Source organism: Mytilus galloprovincialis, chromosome 12 (genome assembly GCF_965363235.1).
Source record: "Mytilus galloprovincialis chromosome 12, xbMytGall1.hap1.1, whole genome shotgun sequence".
NCBI lineage: Eukaryota > Metazoa > Mollusca > Bivalvia > Mytilida > Mytilidae > Mytilus > Mytilus galloprovincialis.
Genome location: NC_134849.1, coordinates 133,873 through 152,311, shown reverse-complemented (window position 1 = coordinate 152,311; position 18,439 = coordinate 133,873). Strand labels below are relative to the sequence as shown.

Genomic DNA, 18,439 nt, shown 5'->3' with positions numbered 1-18,439 from the left:
TAGTTTAGGTTAATAGAAATCTTCAAAATTTTGACACAAGGTTTATGACCATAAAAGGAAGGTTGGGATTGATTTTGGGAGTTTTGGTCCCAATAGTTTAGGAATTAGGGGCCAAAAAGGGCCCAAATAAGCATTTTCTTGGTTTTCGCACTATAACTTTAGTTTAAGTAAATAGAAATCTACGAAATTTTGACACAAGGTTTATGACCATAAAAGGAAGGTTGGGATTGATTTTGGGAGTTTTGGTCCCAATAGTTTAGGAATTAGGGGCCAAAAAGGGCCCAAATAAGCATTTTCTTGGTTTTCGCACTTTAACTTTAGTTTACGTAAATAGAAATCTATGAAATTTTGACACAAGGTTTATGACCATAAAAGGAAGGTTGGGATTGATTTTGGGAGTTTTGGTCCTAATAGTGTAGGAATTAGGGGCCAAAAAGGGCCGAAATAAGCATTTTCTTGGTTTTCGCACTATAACTTAAGTTTAAATAAATAGAAATCTATGAAATTTTTATACAAGGTTTATGACCATAAAAGGAAGGTTGGGATTGATTTTAGTAGTTGAAATCTCAAAAGTTTAGGAATAATGGGCCATAAAGGGGCCCAAATAAGCATTTTCTTGGTTTTCGCACTATAACTTTAGTTTAAGTAAATAGAAAAATATGAAATTTTGACACAAGGTTAATGACCATAAAAGGAAGATTAGGATTGATTTTGGGAGTTGAGGTCCCAACAGTTTAGGAATAAGGGGCCCAAAGGGTCCAAAATTAAACTTTGCTTGATTTCATCAGAAATTGAATAATTGGGGTTCTTTGATATGCCGAATCTAACTGTGTATGTAGATTCTTAATTTTTGGTCCCGTTTTCAAATTGGTCTACATTAAAGTCCAAAGGGTCCAAAATTAACCTTAGTTTGATTTTAACAAAAATTGAAACTTTGGGGTTCTTTGATATGCTGAATCTAAAAATGTACTTAGATTTTTTATTAATTGCCCAGTTTTCAAGTTGGTCCAAATCCGGGTCCAAAATTAAACTTTGTTTGATAATAAAATTCATCAAAAATTGAATAATTGTGTTCTTTGATATGCCAAATCTAACTGTGTATGTAGATTCTTAATTTTTGGTCCCGTTTAAAATTGGTCTACATTAAAGTCCAAAGGGTCCAAAATTAAACTTAGTCTGAATTTAACAAAAATTGAATTTGATATGCTGAATCTAAACATGTACTTAGATTTTTGATTATGGGCCCAGAAATTTTTAATTGCACAGTATTCAGCAATAGCAAGAAATCTTCAATTGCACAGAATGGTGCAATAGCAAAAAATTTTCAACTGCACAGTATTGTGCAATAGCAAGAAATCTTCAATTGCACAGTATTGTGCAATAGCAAGTATTTTCAATTGCACAATATTGTGCAATAGCAAGAAATCTTCAATTTTTCTCATTTCAGATTTAATAAATAAAAAGAAAATTTCTTCAAACATTTTTTTGAGAGGATTAATATTCAACAGCATAGTGAATTGCTCAAAGGCAAAAAAAAATTTAAGTTTATGCTGTGTCAACTATTTAATCAAAATCCAAATTTAGAGCTGAATCCAGCTTGAATGTTGTGTCCATACTTGCCCCAACCGTTCAGGGTTCAAGCTCTGCGGTCGTATAAAGCTGCGCCCTGCGGAGCATCTGGTTTAAGTTCAGTTGGTTTAAAACAATATTTGATAGAGAGAAACTGAAATAAAGAAATAAAGATCAACATGACAAGATCTACAAATAAGATACAATGATTGTTTGTACTGGTCAGAGTTATCTTTCTTTGCACTTTTGTTTATAGTATTTTATGATTGTGTTTCGTAGGGTCTTTATATGAGACAAAGTTATTTTGATGATGTCACCTTTGATAAAGAATCTACATATCTTTACAACTGAGAGGATGTTATACTCATGCCTATTTCCACCCGGTTTCATATCAACATCATTGGAGCCTCTACTCTAGTTACTATCACCATATCATTTTCATGTTTCAGTGACATCTTTTTTTTTTGCAGGAACACATGAACCATTAAGTAACAATGATATAGGTTTTGATTGTAAAGCCAATCTGAAATCATGGCTTCTCTTTCTGAAGAAGAGGAGAATTATGTTCGGTTAGCCTTGTTATTGAAAGGAGTGACACCTAGAGCAGTCCGTACTTATTTTGACAAAGAATTTCCACCTACCTCTCTACCCTCAACACTGAGTACTAGTCACAACACTCTTTTGGACTTAAAAGTAAAGAGAATCATAAACCAGGCCCAGTGGAATCTTTTGATTCCAAGAAATGGTAGGTCTTTATGTGACTGCAGAAATTTTGTAAATTAAGCTTTCATTGTCTTCAATGTAGCGAGAAATTCCCGCACCCAGAGGCGTCCTTCAGCTGGCCCCTAAACAAATATATACTAGTCCAGTGATAATGAACGCCATACTAATTTCCAAATTGTACACAAGAAACTAAAATTAAAATAATGCAAGACTAACAAAGGCCAGAGGCTCCTGACTTGGGACAGGCGCAAAAATGCGGCGGGGTTAAACATGTTTGTGAGATCTCAACTCTCCCCCTATACCTCTAACCAATGTAGAAAAGTAAATGCATAACAATACGCACATTAAAATTCAGTTCAAGAGAAGTCCGAGTCTGATGTCAGAAGATGAAACCAAAGAAAATAAACAAAATGACAATAGTACATAAATAACAACAGACTACTAGCAGTTAACTGACATGCCAGCTCCAGACTTCAATTAAACTGACTGAAAGATTATGATTTCATCATATGAACATCAGGCACAATCCTTCCCGTTAGGGGTTTAGTATCATACCATCATAACATATATATGAGAAGAACATAACCCGTGTCATGCCAACAACTGTTTTTAGAATAAATGTGTTTAGTTCCGATGCAAAGACCTTATCAGTGACTCAATATTAACGCCAAAATATGCAATCTTTAATGACTTGACAACAGTATCGTAATTATATCCCTTCTTAATAAGTCTATTCAAAGGTTTTGTAAGTTTCTGAGGTGAATACTGACACCTTTGTGCTTTATAAAGAATATTTCCATAAAAAATTGGATGTGAAGTACCTGAACGTATTAGAAGTCTGCATGTTGAGCTATATTTACGAATGATGTCTTTATACCGATGATAAAATTTAGTAAATGTTTTGATTAGTTTGTGATATCGAAAACCCTTGTGTAATAATTTTTCAGTAATACATAAATTTCTCTCGTTAAAATCTAAAACATTGTTACATACACGAGCGAATCGTACAAGTTGAGATATATAAACACCGTAAGATGGTGACAAGGGAACGTCACCATCTAAAATTGGATAATTAACGATAGGAAATGAAAAATCATCCCTTTTATCATAAATTTTAGTATTCAGCTTTCCATTAGTGATATAGATATCAAGATCGAGAAAAGGGCAGTGGTCATTGTTAGTATTAGCTTTATTTAAAGTAAGTTCAACAGGATAAATTTCATTAATATACATACTGAAGTCGTCATTATTGAGAGCCAAAATATCATCCAAATATCTAAAAGTATTATTAAATTTGTTTATCAGATGTTGTTTTGATGGGTCTTTGCTTATTTTTGTCATAAATTGTAACTCATAACAATACAAAAACAGGTCCGCAACAAGTGGTGCACAGTTAGTCCCCATTGGAATTCCGATAATCTGACGATATACAGAATCCCCAAAGCGAACAAAAATGTTATCTAGTAAAAATTCAAGGGCATATATAGTATCAAATTTTTTTAATTGTACTTGCAATTACTGACAGCTAGTTCAAAACCAGAAACAACTTATAAGAAATCATGTATCTAAGACTAAATTATCAATCATTACACATCCAACATCCAATGGATTTAGTGTAAAGATGTCATAAACAGTCAGAGAAAAATACGACCTTTTTTTATTTTGAACCATTTTGGATAAGCTGTTTCATACTTAAATACTAAATGGTCCCGTCCTAATGATAAAGACTTTAAATATAAAATAACAGAAGATTACCACGAACAATTTGAAATTTTCTTGTTTCATAGGTTGTACGAACATTTTTCATCCATTTAGATATCAAAAGTGGGGTTAACTGGCAAAAAAGACGAAACCTGATTATCTCGTCTTTCCCATTGGACGGGTCTGCTTCCCGAGTGGTATTTAAAACTGTATTTTTTGTGCAATATGTTTATTTTTCGCTCATCCTGTAATGACCATTTATGTCCTGATTTTAAATGAGCTTAATCCCCCTCCCCTTTTACGAACTTATATGAGGATGACATGCCTTGTATGTGTAAAACATCTGAGAATAAATGATTGTCTCAATAACATAAAGAATGATGACAAAAAAGGGAGAGCATAAATAATTGTAATAAAGCTGAAGTACACTAATTCTATACATATTTATGTCTTATAAAAAAAAAATCCTACTGACTGACTCAAATCTTTCACACAAAAATTCTGTAAACAGGCTACAAACTAAAAAACCTTGTCCTCTTATACATGTAAATGAAATTATTGATTATTTCAAAGATATAATAATTTTTGTAAGTATTTTTAAAGTAATATTTTATCTGTATTTAGTTTTACGTAATATTTAAAATGGTGAGTGAAATACTCCAGCATAACACCTTTTATATATAAAAAAGAAGATGTGGTATGATTGCCAATGAGACAACTATCCACAAAAGACCAAAATGACACAGACATTAACAACTATAGGTCACCATAAGGCCTTCAACAATGAGCAAAGCCCATACCGCATAGTCAGCTATAAAAGGCCCAGATAAGACAATGTAAAACAATTCAAACGAGAAAACTAACGACCTTATTTATGTAAAAAAATGAATTTAGAACTATAAGTGATACATTTCTGTTGCTTTTGATGTTACAGGTATTCCAGATTCCAAAACATTTGATGTAACGTTGATGATCTGTTTGATCAGAAACTTAACATCTATCAATCCTCCAGTCAAGGGATTTGACAGCTTTCCACTTCCAGGGGAGATAACTCCAGGATCTGATCTAGCCAGGATAAAATGTTACAGGAATAAACTAGCTCATCATGATAGTAATACAATAGACACTACTTATTTCAATACAGCATGGAGAGATATATCAGATGTAAGTATCTCTATATTTATACTTGGATTTATATATAACATGTTGGACTATGATCACATTGTCAATACATAGCTCAAGTTAAATAATATTTGAATTAAGTAATCAATAAACTTTTCTTACCATCTTGCCTCTGAAGGGATCTTTGGGACTGAGGAAGGATGTCATAAACTTCCACATTGCACCATACACCATTCTGCATTCCACATCAAACACTACACTATTCCACATTGTACCATACACCATTTTGCATTCCACATCAAACACTTCACTATTCAACATTGTACCATACACCATTCTGCATTCCACATCAAACACTACACCATTCAACATTGCACCATACACCATTTTGCATTCCACATCAAACACTACACTATTCCACATTGTACCATGCACCATTCTGCATTCCACATCAAACACTACACTATTCAACATTGCACCATACACCATTCTGCATTCCACATCAAACACTACATATTCCACATTGCACCATACACCATTCTGCATTCCACATCAATCACTACACTATTCCACATTGCACAATACACCATTCTGCATTCCACATCAAACACTACACTATTCCACATTGTACCATACACCATTCTGCATTCCACATCAAACACTACACCATTCCACATTGCACCATACACCATTCTGCATTCCACATCAATCACTACACTATTCCACATTGTACCATACACCATTCTGCATTCCACATCAAACACTACACTATTCCACATTGTACCATACACCATTCTGCATTCCACATCAAACACTACACTATTCAACATTGCACCATACACCATTCTGCATTCCACATCAAACACTACTGTACACCATTTCACATTGCACCATACACCATTCTGCATTCCACATCAATCACTACACCATTCCACATTGCACCATACACCATTCTGCATTCCACATCAAACACTACACCATTCCACATTGCACAATACACCATTCTGCATTCCACATTCCACAATACACCATTCTGCATTCCACATCAAACACTACACCATTCCACATTCCACATCAAACACTACACCATTCCACATCAAACGCTACACTATTCCACATTGCACAATACACCATTCTGCATTCCACATCAAACACTACACCATTGCACATTGCACCATACACCATTCTCCACATCACACACTACACTATTCCACATTGCACCATACACCATTCTGCATTCCACATCAAACACTACACTATTCCACATTGCACCATACACCATTCTGCATTCCACATCAAACACTACACCATTCCACATTCCACATCAAACACTACACCATTCCACATTGCACTATGCACCATTCCAATTGCACCATACACCATTCCACATTGCACCATAAACCATTTCACATCAGACACTACACCATTCCCATTTGCACTATGGAGCATTCCAATTGGCCTTTTCAGAATTTAAAGGACTATGGGTAATCTCATTGTTCATGTTTAAAAATCATCTGCTCTGAAACTAGGGGAATTGCTTTCAAACTGTACCTGAACGTTTCTTAGGGTGTCCTGCTTCTAAATTGTATCTGCATGATCTGGGGATTTAATATATTTCAATTAACCTGGATGATGTTGCTAATCAGGGTTTCCCCTGGGTCAATTCCTTTTTTCGCCACCTCTTTCGCCAAAACAATATAATTTTCGCCAAGTAACACAGATATATTTTTCTTTTAAAATTTCCTTTTTTTCCTAGCCCCCCACCCCCCCCCCCCCCCCTAAATAAGAAGTGGTTTTTACAACAAAACAAAACATTTTATCATTTGAAATTGATCCATCGTATAAGGTGTAGTCATTACATTGAAGGGTTACTCTCATGCCAACCTTTTGAATAGATTTCTTCATAACGAAAGTTTTCTTTTCTAAACCATCGTAAACATGGTAAATAAGTAAAACTATATGCTTGAAACACGTGGGTCACTGAAAGGACTTAAAGTACCCACTCAAATCAATTATCTATATGACATTTAAATGATAAAGTTTTAAATCAGAGACCTTTCTTGCTTTTGAACATTTTTCGTCATAACAACAGTTTTCTTTTCTGGACTATCATTAAAAGAAGGAGAGGAAGCGTAAAAATTTTGTTTCAAACATGTGCGTCGCGAAGTGGTTAATAAATCTCTTTTGTGACATTTGACAGAAGCCATTTAATGAATGGCTATTATTTATTTTGAATTTATTGAACCATAAAATTAATTTTTGACTCTTCACATTGAATAATCCGCGAAGCGTATTATGTAAAATGTGAAGAGTCAAAAATTAATTTTATGGTTCAATAAATTCAAAATAAATTATTGCCATTCATTATAAATAAATTTCTATCAATAATAAAGCTCAAAGAACTTTTTATATTATTTATATTAACAATAAAAACGTACACACATGTTGGTGTATGAATACACAACGTCAGAGTGGGCGTGTCGCTATGAAAATTGACAACATTGAAAATAAAACTAATTATTTTAACCAATCAGAAGACAGTTAATACACCAAATTTATTTATTTAACCATATCATTTTGTCATATCATAAAATCAACACCTTTATTGATTAGTCCTTTGATGTCTATAGCTATAAATGCAATCAGCTGATAATTGATTTTCTGTCAAAATCTTAACAAGTTCAAGGTGAATTCCGAGTATTGTCTGATCGGTAAAATCAGAGAAACCCGAAAAAAGTAAATAAACACGATGGCTGAAAATAAATCGTTATACATATTTCTTTCGCCAAATTCTTTCGCCAATGACGAATTTTTATCGCCACAATCATTATTTTTTCGCAAATTGCGAAAATGGCGACCGCCAGCGGAAACCCTGTTGCTAATTATAGAACAAGTTAAAGGTTGTGAAATGCAGTTTTTGGGATACGATTGCTGTCAAGCAATCTGAAGACTTTTACCATTGACTCCTTTCCAAGGTCTTCCAAGGCCTTGACGTCAACCGTTTTGTGCTTTACATTAAGGAACAACTTAGATTCTTAAGATTGTGTTGTTATAAAAAGGTAAAAACAAACAAACAGATTGAATTTAAACAACTTTCCTATAATTTTCATCTCATAATCTTCATGTTTTGTTATATCCCTTTTTTTTATGCGTTTATTTTTCAATACGGAAAATCAGAATTAAGCAGTATTTATATATAGGGTTTCATATATTTAGAAACACGTCAAGGAGGGAATTCCGCAGTTATGTTAAAATGCGAGTTCATCATCATCAGAGTTAATCCGATAAAACTATTTCTGTCAGATAAGTACTAAAGTGGAGTTTTTCTTATATGTTACCATGGTTACCGTTATGAAACTGAAACTTTGATATTGAACACCCATAAAGAAATGGAGAACCATCTAGGACGTTTAACTAACATTTAATATACGTCCTTGCTACAATTGACCTAGATGAAATCATAATTCAAAAGATTTGTTTAGATGTTTAGGTAATTATGCGCATGGGTATAGTTTTCTTGACCTGTAGAGCTCGAGGTAAAAGACTAAATGATTGATCTGGTTTCCCAACTCCATTGATTAATTTGGATACTCGAGAGATCCTTTCTGTGTCTATCTGCTATTTAGGGTTATTGTTGTTGCATGATTTTAAATCATGTGCCACATTAAATTAAAAAATGTAGTCAACAATGTAATGGTAGAACTAGAACACCCCTTCAGCCGAAATAGAGTCTTCCATGCATCTTATCAACGTTAAGAAACTTGTTGCTCATTGTTGATCATAGATTTTTTTAAAAGTTAAATTTCTTTAGCATGTTGTTATTATTTAAATAACTTTCATATGTGTTTATTTGCTATTAATTCCTGTTTTGTTAAAATTTTGAGTAGATCAATAATGAACTTGGTCATTGATAGATTGTGAACAGCTCGAGTTTATTTAAAATGATTTATACTTTATACTGTTATGGGTAACTCTCGTACCTTATCGTGTTGTTCATAAACATTCGGACATTTAATGCAGGGAACCAGATTAAGAGTTGTCGCCCATATAATACTTAGGTCACTTAAGAATCAAAATACGACAATACGACCAGTAAAATTGATCTGTTCTGTCGATAGATGTTGAATTATATTAAAAGCGATGGCAATTTAAACAGAGGAATGTGTATGGAAAGGAGTCATGCCCCTGACCTAGAGGAAATTAAATATTTAATGAATTAGAATTAGGATTCCTCCTAGAATTCACGTAGGAAAATAGATGATAAGGTACGAAGTGAGATACCTTCTCTCTGTATAATATATCAGTGACCGCTGTGTATATAGTAAACTTGGAATTGATAATACAAAATTAAAACACAATAATTACATTGTTCATACACTTGTATCAGAGATTGGCTATTTTGTAAAGTTGAAAATCTAATCAAATAGAGAATACATGACAGTATTATTGTGCAGTTGAATTATTTTTGAGAATAATACTAATATCAATGACAACAATAGCAATCGTATCCCTCAGAGGAATCAAGCTCTTTGATTGTATTTTTTATATATATAAAAAAAAGTAGTCATGGTAGTTGATACAAAACTGACAAAGCAAAAATTATCAGCAAGATAAGGTCTATATAATGTTAGATTTTCTGATAAATCTGAAGATCAATTAATTGCATTTTAATGCCCCCGCCGTAGTGGAGGGGGCATTAAGTTTTACCCTTGTCCGTCTGCACGTCTGTGTGTCCTGAACTTGGTTTCGGTTCTGTAACTTTAGTTTGCCTCAACCAAATGTTTTGAAACTTGCACACAATGCCTATTACTACAAAACACAGATCAAGTTTGAATTTTGGTGGCGTCACTTTTACCGTTCTAGAGTTATGCTCCTTTTCAAATGCAAAAATTGCTGAATTTTTCATTTCTGTTCTCTAACTTTAGTTTGCTCAACCAAATGTTATGAAACTTATACACAATGCTCATTACCACAAAAAAAAAAGATCAAGTTTGAATTTTAGTGGCTTCACTTTTACAGTTTTAGTGTTATGCCCCTTTACAAATTGAAAAATTGCTGAATTTTTCGTTTCCATTCTCTAACTTTAGTTTGCTTCAACCAAATGTTATGAAACTTATACACAGTACTCATTACCCCAAAACACATATCAAGTTTGAATTTTGGTGGCGTCACTTTCACCGTTCTAGAGTTATGCCCCTTTAGTACTGCAACCAGAGTTCACTTTTTTAAACTTTAATGGTCCGGAAGAACACACACCTAAATAATATATCGATGGAAAGAGGAAAACGTGTACAATAAGAAAAGTTGGGTCGTAAAAATCCAGAGTGGTCACAATTTTGTGAAATTGAGGTCAAAGGTCAGACCTAAAATTATCAACATTTCAACCACAAGGACAAAAAGGAGAAATATTCTGATATTTATTCAATAGAATGCTACAAAAACGATTCAATCATAAGCATATGCTATAAACGATGTTAAAACGACAAATTTGACTACTTTTACGAAAAGCTGCCATTACAAAATGGCGTTGATTTGGAACCTTCTGATTTTTTTCCATTTAAGACATAGCAAAAGAAGAAGTGACCTTGACCTTTTCACATCCATAAACTTTCATATTGTGTATAGTATTTCACTAAAGTATATTACAGAATTATTTTCTAAAGTGTAAAACACCATTTTATCAAATTATTTCAATATTTTTTCTATCTTTGAAAAAACAAAATTCAAGCGCTGAAACAGTGTTTTTAATTTTGCATCTTAAAGGTTGTGTATTTTGTGAAAATTAGTATCTAGTTATAGATAAATACATATTGTGTATTTGCAAAAGTCTGGACAGAGCAGTTATAACACAAACTATACTATAGTCACCCGAGGCGAATGCGAGGTTTAAAAAAAATTGAGTGTAAAACAAAGTCAGTTTGGTGCATGATAATTTTTTTAGTGGGATAATCCTGGTAAAAAAGTTAACTCATTAATTTTTTAAGGGAAGGATGAAAAATTATACAATGCAATGCCAATTTTCTAATGTTGTAATTCAAAATCAGTCATGATCCTTATATAACTTTTAAAAGCGACACACAATAGCTCAAGTATTCATAAAATAGGGACATGAATCAATCTCTTAGTCATCATATGCGGATTCAGTACGCGTATTAGCATTACAAGACACTTCCCTTTTTTATAAGAACAAGTTCGGCGCAGGCCAGAGTTTGTTCAAAGCAAACACAGTTTTTGAGTACAAATGCTATCTGGAGTGTAAATACCGTCATGATTCGGTCAAACTCGTCAGATATAGTCTTACCTTTGCATAGGAAACACAAAATAAATGTGAGTACAAAGTTTCGATCAATGTTCGTGACCCATATTCCCATATGCATATGCATGATGTATCTGCACTGCCAATCCCAAATGTAATAGGGCGAATGTTGCTACAGAAACGATTGATTTTGTAATAGCCATAATTTGTTATCTTTAAGGACAATATACGGTTCAGAAACGCCTTTGTGTTATTTTTCTTCAAAGTAATTGTTCTTCTTTTAATGTATCCTTGATATTTTCAGACACACCTTGGTGTAATTCTGAAAGTCTTAACATAGACTTCAATTTTCCTGCAGCAGGTATGGCATCCCCTAAATTGAGTTCAGAGCTAAACTCTATATTTCATATCCCTTGGCCTCACTGTGTCTGAATTGCGTAGTTTTCTGGTGTTTTTTTTTTTAAAGGTTTGTATTTTACACAAAAACACTGTTTTCATATCCAAACTACAAGGAAGAAACTGAACGCGAGATCGTATAAAAGTGTCAGGTTGTGAAGATACATGTCGGATCATTTTGATCACATATATGGATTTCTGTTGTTTCTAATTTAAAGTTCCCCAAGGGTGACTGGGGAAACGAAACATGATCACTTGGTCTTCTCCCGACCGGCAGTAAAACAAAGTGGGGCGTCCGTTTGGCTGTGCGGGATGTATCAAGTTCGCGGTCACGTCCGGACAGAATGGGGACGTTAAGTCCGATGCCTCGTGTAAAGGGAGTGTCACGTCTTTGCACGTTAAAAACCCTTGCATCAACTCTTTGAGGAGTCCGTAGGTGGCATGTTGAAATGAAAAATTTCTGTCCCAATCCAATATACCATCATTTTCCAGTGGCAGTCTAAATTTTCCCGATCATCCCGAATGGCCTCTATTATGACAAAACCTACCTATTGTTTTTATTGTTAACTTGTTCTCGTCCTGAACATGCATGAAATATTTGTCACTGGACCTTAAGCAACCAACAATCAATCAATCAATCTAATTTAAAGACGCCCCAATTTTGCCTTCTGGTGCAAGTCTCATAACATCACTGATGATTCGCCCACTGAAAGCAGAATATCAAGAGAAGTTGGTTTTAGCATCACCTTGTCACACACCAAATCTCTGCGAATCTTCAATAGTACTTTTCCCCCAACCACTTGCATGCATATTAATTGCTCTGAGGTTAAACATTGACATACAATGTATTTTCTATAGTCATAATCCGGAAAAACCTCTAATCCGAAGGATTTGGTTAACTTTTATATAAAGTCAAAATTTTATTAACAAAAATATAACTTATTTACAGAAAATACACGAAAGAACTACTATATATATTCAAATGAATCAAAAATAAATTAACTTCTCCTACAAAATCTACATAATCACATCGAAACTATCAAATTGACGGTGAAGGAAAAAATAAATGGTGGAGCTGATTGACGGATAGGAAATTTCCGTAATTAAAAAAGGTACAAATGATGTTTTTATTTTTGAGTTTTTGACAAAACTGTTTGGAATTTGCCCAACAAAATTTGCATGCAGTATCGAAATAATATGTTTTGTCCTCTCAAATGTCAAATACTATTTTTGAATCATATGTTTTCTCGTTTTCAAAGAAAAACGCGTTAAATTTCTATCTAAAAAACAGCCAACTTTAAGTTTGAAAGTTTTACTTGGAGATGGTATTATATTTATGTCTTCATCATTCCGATGATTATTGATGATATGTGCATAGAAAATATTTACGAAAATAGCGGGAAATTTAACCAAAAAATATATTTTTGGATTTTAAGGTAACTACCCAAAACCGTAAATTGAAGGGTACCCCCATTAAAGGGATAAAATACAAAAATGTGACCATAGAAACTTTTTACGACCCGACAAAAATTAAAATATAGATATTATTCTATCATTTAAAACAATTTGCAGCCGTGTGTTATTCCGGACCATTAAACTCGTTAACTAAGCGTCTTTTTCGATGTCAATTGCAATACTACTTTACAAAAGGAAAAATTGTTGAATTTTTCGTTACTGTTTTTAACTTTAGTTTGCCTTAACCAAATGTTTTGAAACTTATACACAAGGCTTATTACCCCAAAACACAGATCAAGTTTGAATTTGGATGGCATCACCTTTACCGTTCTAGAGTTATGCCACTTTACAAATTTCCTTTCTCAAATTAGATATAAGAAGATGTGGTATGAGTGCCAATGAGACAACTCTCCATCCAAGTCAAAATTTAAAAAAGTAAACCAATATACATGTAGGTCAAAGTACGGTCTTCAAAATGGAGCCTTGGCTCACACCGAAAAGCAAGCTATAAGGGCCCCAAATTACTGGTGTAAAACCATTCAAACGGGTAAACCAAGGGTCTAATCTATATAAAACACGAGAAACACTTATGAACCACACCAACAAACAATAACTACTGAACATCAGATTCCTGACTTAGGACAGGTGCAAACAATTGCAGCGGGTTTAAAGTTTTAATGGTACCAAACCTTCAGCCTTATCTGAAATAATAGTGCAACATCACAACATAGAAAGACACACTATAAAATATCAATTGAAATGGCTTAACTCAATCAAAAGACATATTAACACCAGTGAACATACACTGAACAAATAAATATGATCTATGATACAATCTAAATACTAAATAAATAAACTAAGGGAAGAATAATTAAAGTAACATGTTATACCGCTGTGAAATGTTAAACAATTTGCCTCAACAAAATGTTATAAAACGTATACACAATGCTTATTACCACAAAAATCAGATCAAGTACAAATTTTGGTAGCCCACTTTTACAGTTCTTGAGTTGTGTCCCTTTTTTACATTATATGCAAGCGGGGGCATCATCTGTGTCCCATGGACACATTCCCCAATTATTTTTTACTTATTTACCACAATGACACAATGTTTGGCCTATTGAATAGCAGCCCAAAATACACTTTATAATGTAATTAATGATCCTGTGGTACAACTGTATACTGTACACACAATTTAATCATCATGTTTACAGCATTGCCTAGCAATCTTGATTTACAAGCAAGGCTCGTTTAAATGAATTAAAAATGATAATTGTATCTATAGACATACATGATAATGAATGATGTCTTGAAGAATAAAAAAATATCAAAAATTGAGCTATTCATTTCTAGGCTGTAGGTCGATTGGGAGGTCAAACAATGTATCAAGAGTGTCAAGGGTTAAAGGTGAAAATCTTGGACCAGTCTAATCAGGAAATTATGTTGGAAATCAAACAATCACTGGAAGAGTTGAAAGCACTGAAACTAACAATGGAAATTTTGAAAGACCCAATACCATGGCACATCAAAGGTACATTATGCTTATTGAAACAGATAAAAGTAGACTATCAATTGACAGGGTAAATATTTACACCTTCTTCATTTTCTCATATATTTTGCAATGTTTTAATCCTATACGTCACGTATATTGATCGAAACAAATATCAACATTCCCTACAGAAATGTCTCGCCTGTGTAGAAAGTCGTAGTATGAGAGACTTGGGTATGAAAAAACTGTGGGAGCTACGGCATAAACTATTGTTTAAAGCTTTATATTTCAGAAGGAAGAAGACCTGGATGCTTCATACCTCATTTTCATGGTTGCGTGACTGCTTGAGAAAAAGAATTACAGTTTTCTTTTTAAGTGAAATACTCACTTATTATGAGTATCAGGATAACTATATTTGGTATATTGGTTCTTGCAACGTATACATGTCCGTCAGGTAGGGTTACCCTGACCTCGACCTTATTCTATGGATCAAGGTCAAGGACAATGTACATATGACAGACAAAATCTTTGTAACATAAGGTATCCGCACACAAGGTATCAAGGTTAAAATTACATGGTAAAGTCCATATCTCAGATAATATAAGCGATAGGTCAACAATTTTTGATTTATGGAATGATTGCTTTCATGATTCATTGGGTAATGTTTAGTTTTTGTGGTTTGATCTGTTTTTCAGGTACTATATAATCAATACGACCACTATATTTGGTGTATGGAATGACTGTCAAGTGTACATGTCTGTATGACAGGTTTCATCTAACCTTGATCTCATTTTCATGGTTCATTAGACAATTTTAAGTTCATGTGGTTTGGTTTATTTCTCAGATATTATAAGCAATAGGTCAGTTATATTTAATGAAAAGAACATTCTTGAGGTGTTCATATCTGTCAGGTATGGTTCATATGACCTGATCTCATTTTCATGGTTCTTTGGTCAATGATAAGTTTTCGTAATTATGTCAATTTATAAATTACTAAAAGTAAAAGGTCAACTGTTTTTGGTGTCTAGAATGATTGTAAGGTTTTCATGTCTGTCTGGCAGCTAGAGTTCATATTACCTTGACCTCATTTTCATGGTTCATTAGTCAATGTTAAAATTGTGTGGTTTGATCTGTTTCTCTGGTACTTTTAGCAAGGGGTATAGAATGATTGCAAGGTATGTATGTCTGTCTGGCATGGGTCATTTGACCGTGACCTGATTTTCATAGTACATTGCTAATGGTAAGATGATGAGATACTATTAGTAAACCCTTCATATTACAGACTTTCAACATGAGTTCAATGATAACGTAAAACAGGCGAGACATTTCAGTGTGTGCACAATCTTGTTTCTATTATTAAGAGTAATAATATCATTCTATTTGGTATCCTTTTTAGGTATACATGTCCATGAGACAGGGTTTATCTCACCTTAACTCATTTTCAAGTTTCATGTGTCAATATTTAGTTTTCATGGTTAGGTTTGTGTCTCAGTTGTTATAAGCAACTTGACCTCATTTACATACATTCTTGATAATGTCATGTTTATGTGATACTTGTAGTAAAATCTTTATTTTAGAGACTTTCAGCAGAATTTCAATTATGATTAGTTTAGCAGGCAAGACAGTTCATCCTTTTAACTCTTGTTTTCATATTTTGGCCAGATTTTTTTCTTGATTTTTTTTCTTGAGAGAACCTAGGCTAACCAATAAGGGACATGTAACCTTGACATACACATGTAACCTTGGCATACACATGTAACCTTGGCATACACATGTAATCTTGGCATACACATGTAACCTTGGCATACACATGTAAAGTTGTGTGCATAGTCAGATCTCAGTAGGGTCATTATCATTTATTCACCTCAAATTGATGTACTCAAATATGTATAGTAAGTAAATAAAAAAGTCTTTGCTGTGATATTGGATACGTTTCAATTTTTAACAAGTGACTGAGCTTAACCATTTGTCATGTTTGTGCTTATTCAAAGAGCAGAGCATCATTCAATAAATTTGTAAAACCTATGGAGTTATTAAATGTATGCAAAGTACTAAATTTTAAAATAACTTATTCATTGTTGTTGTGTGAAAAAAAGGATTTATTACCAACAGAAGCTACATCACAAGGGACTTTTTAGGGTATGCTCAATTACTGAAAAATAAATATCACTTTGGACCCCGAAAATTTCACCACACATGTGCAAATGTCTCAGCTTTGAAACAAGCATCATACATATATATGCAAGTTTGCCATATGGGCAGAGGAATTGAGTAAAAATCTTACCATTATCGCCTTCCTGAAATGAATTGTGCATATTGAACAAGTAGGCCAAGAACACAGCTTTGTCCTCGCCAAAACTTTTTTAACACTTTGTATGAAGGTGTATAACTATCATTATATGACGCTGTTGTGTTTGATCTTTATGTGACCTTGACCTTTAACCTGATGGTCAAATTAGTTGATTTTTGGGGATATTTTTTTATTTGGCGTTTCATATTTAGTATAAGGGTTCACCAATGAGTCCACACCATGATGAATGACATGACCATTCAACTCAAGATCAAATACGTAAGCATGTTCAGAGGAACCCAAAATCATGTATTTTAATGATTTATTTTACAATTTGTTATATTTTTATACGACCGCAAAAATTGAATATTTTTTGGTCGTATATTGGTATCATGTTGGGGTCGTCAACGGCGTCGTCGTCGTCCGAATACTTTTAGTTTTCGCACTCTAATTTTAGTAAAAGTGAGTAGAAATCTATAAAATTTTAACACAAGGTTTATAACCACAAAAGAAAGGTTGGGATTGGTTTTGGGAGTTTTTGTCCCAACATTTTAGGAATTAGGGGCCAAAAAGGGCCCAAATAAGCATTTTCTGGGTTTTCGCACTATAACTTTAGTTTAAGTAAATAGAAATCTATGAAATTTTGACACAAGGTTTATGACCACAAAAGGAAGGTTGGGATTGATTTTGGGAGTTTTGGTTCAAACAGTTTAGGAATTAGGGGCCAAAAAAGGGCCCAAATAAGCAGTATTCTTGGTTTTCGCACAATAACTTTAGTATTAGTAAGTATAAATAACCGAAATTTAAACACAAGGTTTATGACCACAAAAAGAAGGTAGAGATTGATTTTGGGAGTTGAGGTCCGAACCGTTTAGGAATTAGGGGCCAAAAAGGGGCTCAAATAAGCATTTTCTTGGTTTTTGCACCATAACTTTAGTGTAAGTAAATAGAAATCTATGAAATTCAAACACAAGGTTTATGACCATATAAGGAAGGTTGGGATTGATTTTGGGAGTTTTGGTCCAAACAGTTTAGGGATAAGGGGCCCAAAGGGTCCAAAATTAAACTTTGTTTGATTTCATCAAAAATTGAATAATTGGGGTTCTTTGATATGCAAAATCTAACTGTGTATGTAGATTCGTAATTTTTGGTCCCGTTTTCAAATTGGTCTACATTAAAGTCCAAAGGGTCCAAAATTAAACTTAGTTTGAAATTAACAAAAATTAAATCCTTGTGGAACTTTGTCATGCTGAATCTAAAAATGTACTTAGATTTTTGATTATTGGCCCAGTTTTCAAGTTGGTCCAAATTGGGGTCCAAAATTAAACTTTGTTTGATTTCATTAAAAATTGAATAATCTGGGTTCTTTGATATGCCAAATCTAACAGTTACTGTGTTTGTAGATTCTTAATTTTTGGTCCCGTTTACAAATTGGTCT

The 18,439-nt window shown here is 33.5% G+C and overlaps 1 protein-coding gene across 3 annotated transcripts in view; it reads left to right on the top strand.

Annotated features, from left to right (window-relative positions):
- Positions 1-18,439, top strand: part of LOC143054461 (uncharacterized) — a 261,664-nt gene that overhangs the window by 228,000 nt on the left and 15,225 nt on the right. For all 3 annotated transcript variants that reach the window (XM_076227470.1, XM_076227469.1, XM_076227468.1), the window contains 3 exons: positions 2,040-2,314; positions 4,928-5,157; positions 14,576-14,753. In XM_076227470.1, the coding sequence (XP_076083585.1) occupies positions 2,101-2,314; positions 4,928-5,157; positions 14,576-14,753 (622 nt within the window). In that variant the 5' untranslated portion in view covers positions 2,040-2,100. The remainder of the gene's footprint in view (positions 1-2,039; positions 2,315-4,927; positions 5,158-14,575; positions 14,754-18,439) is intronic.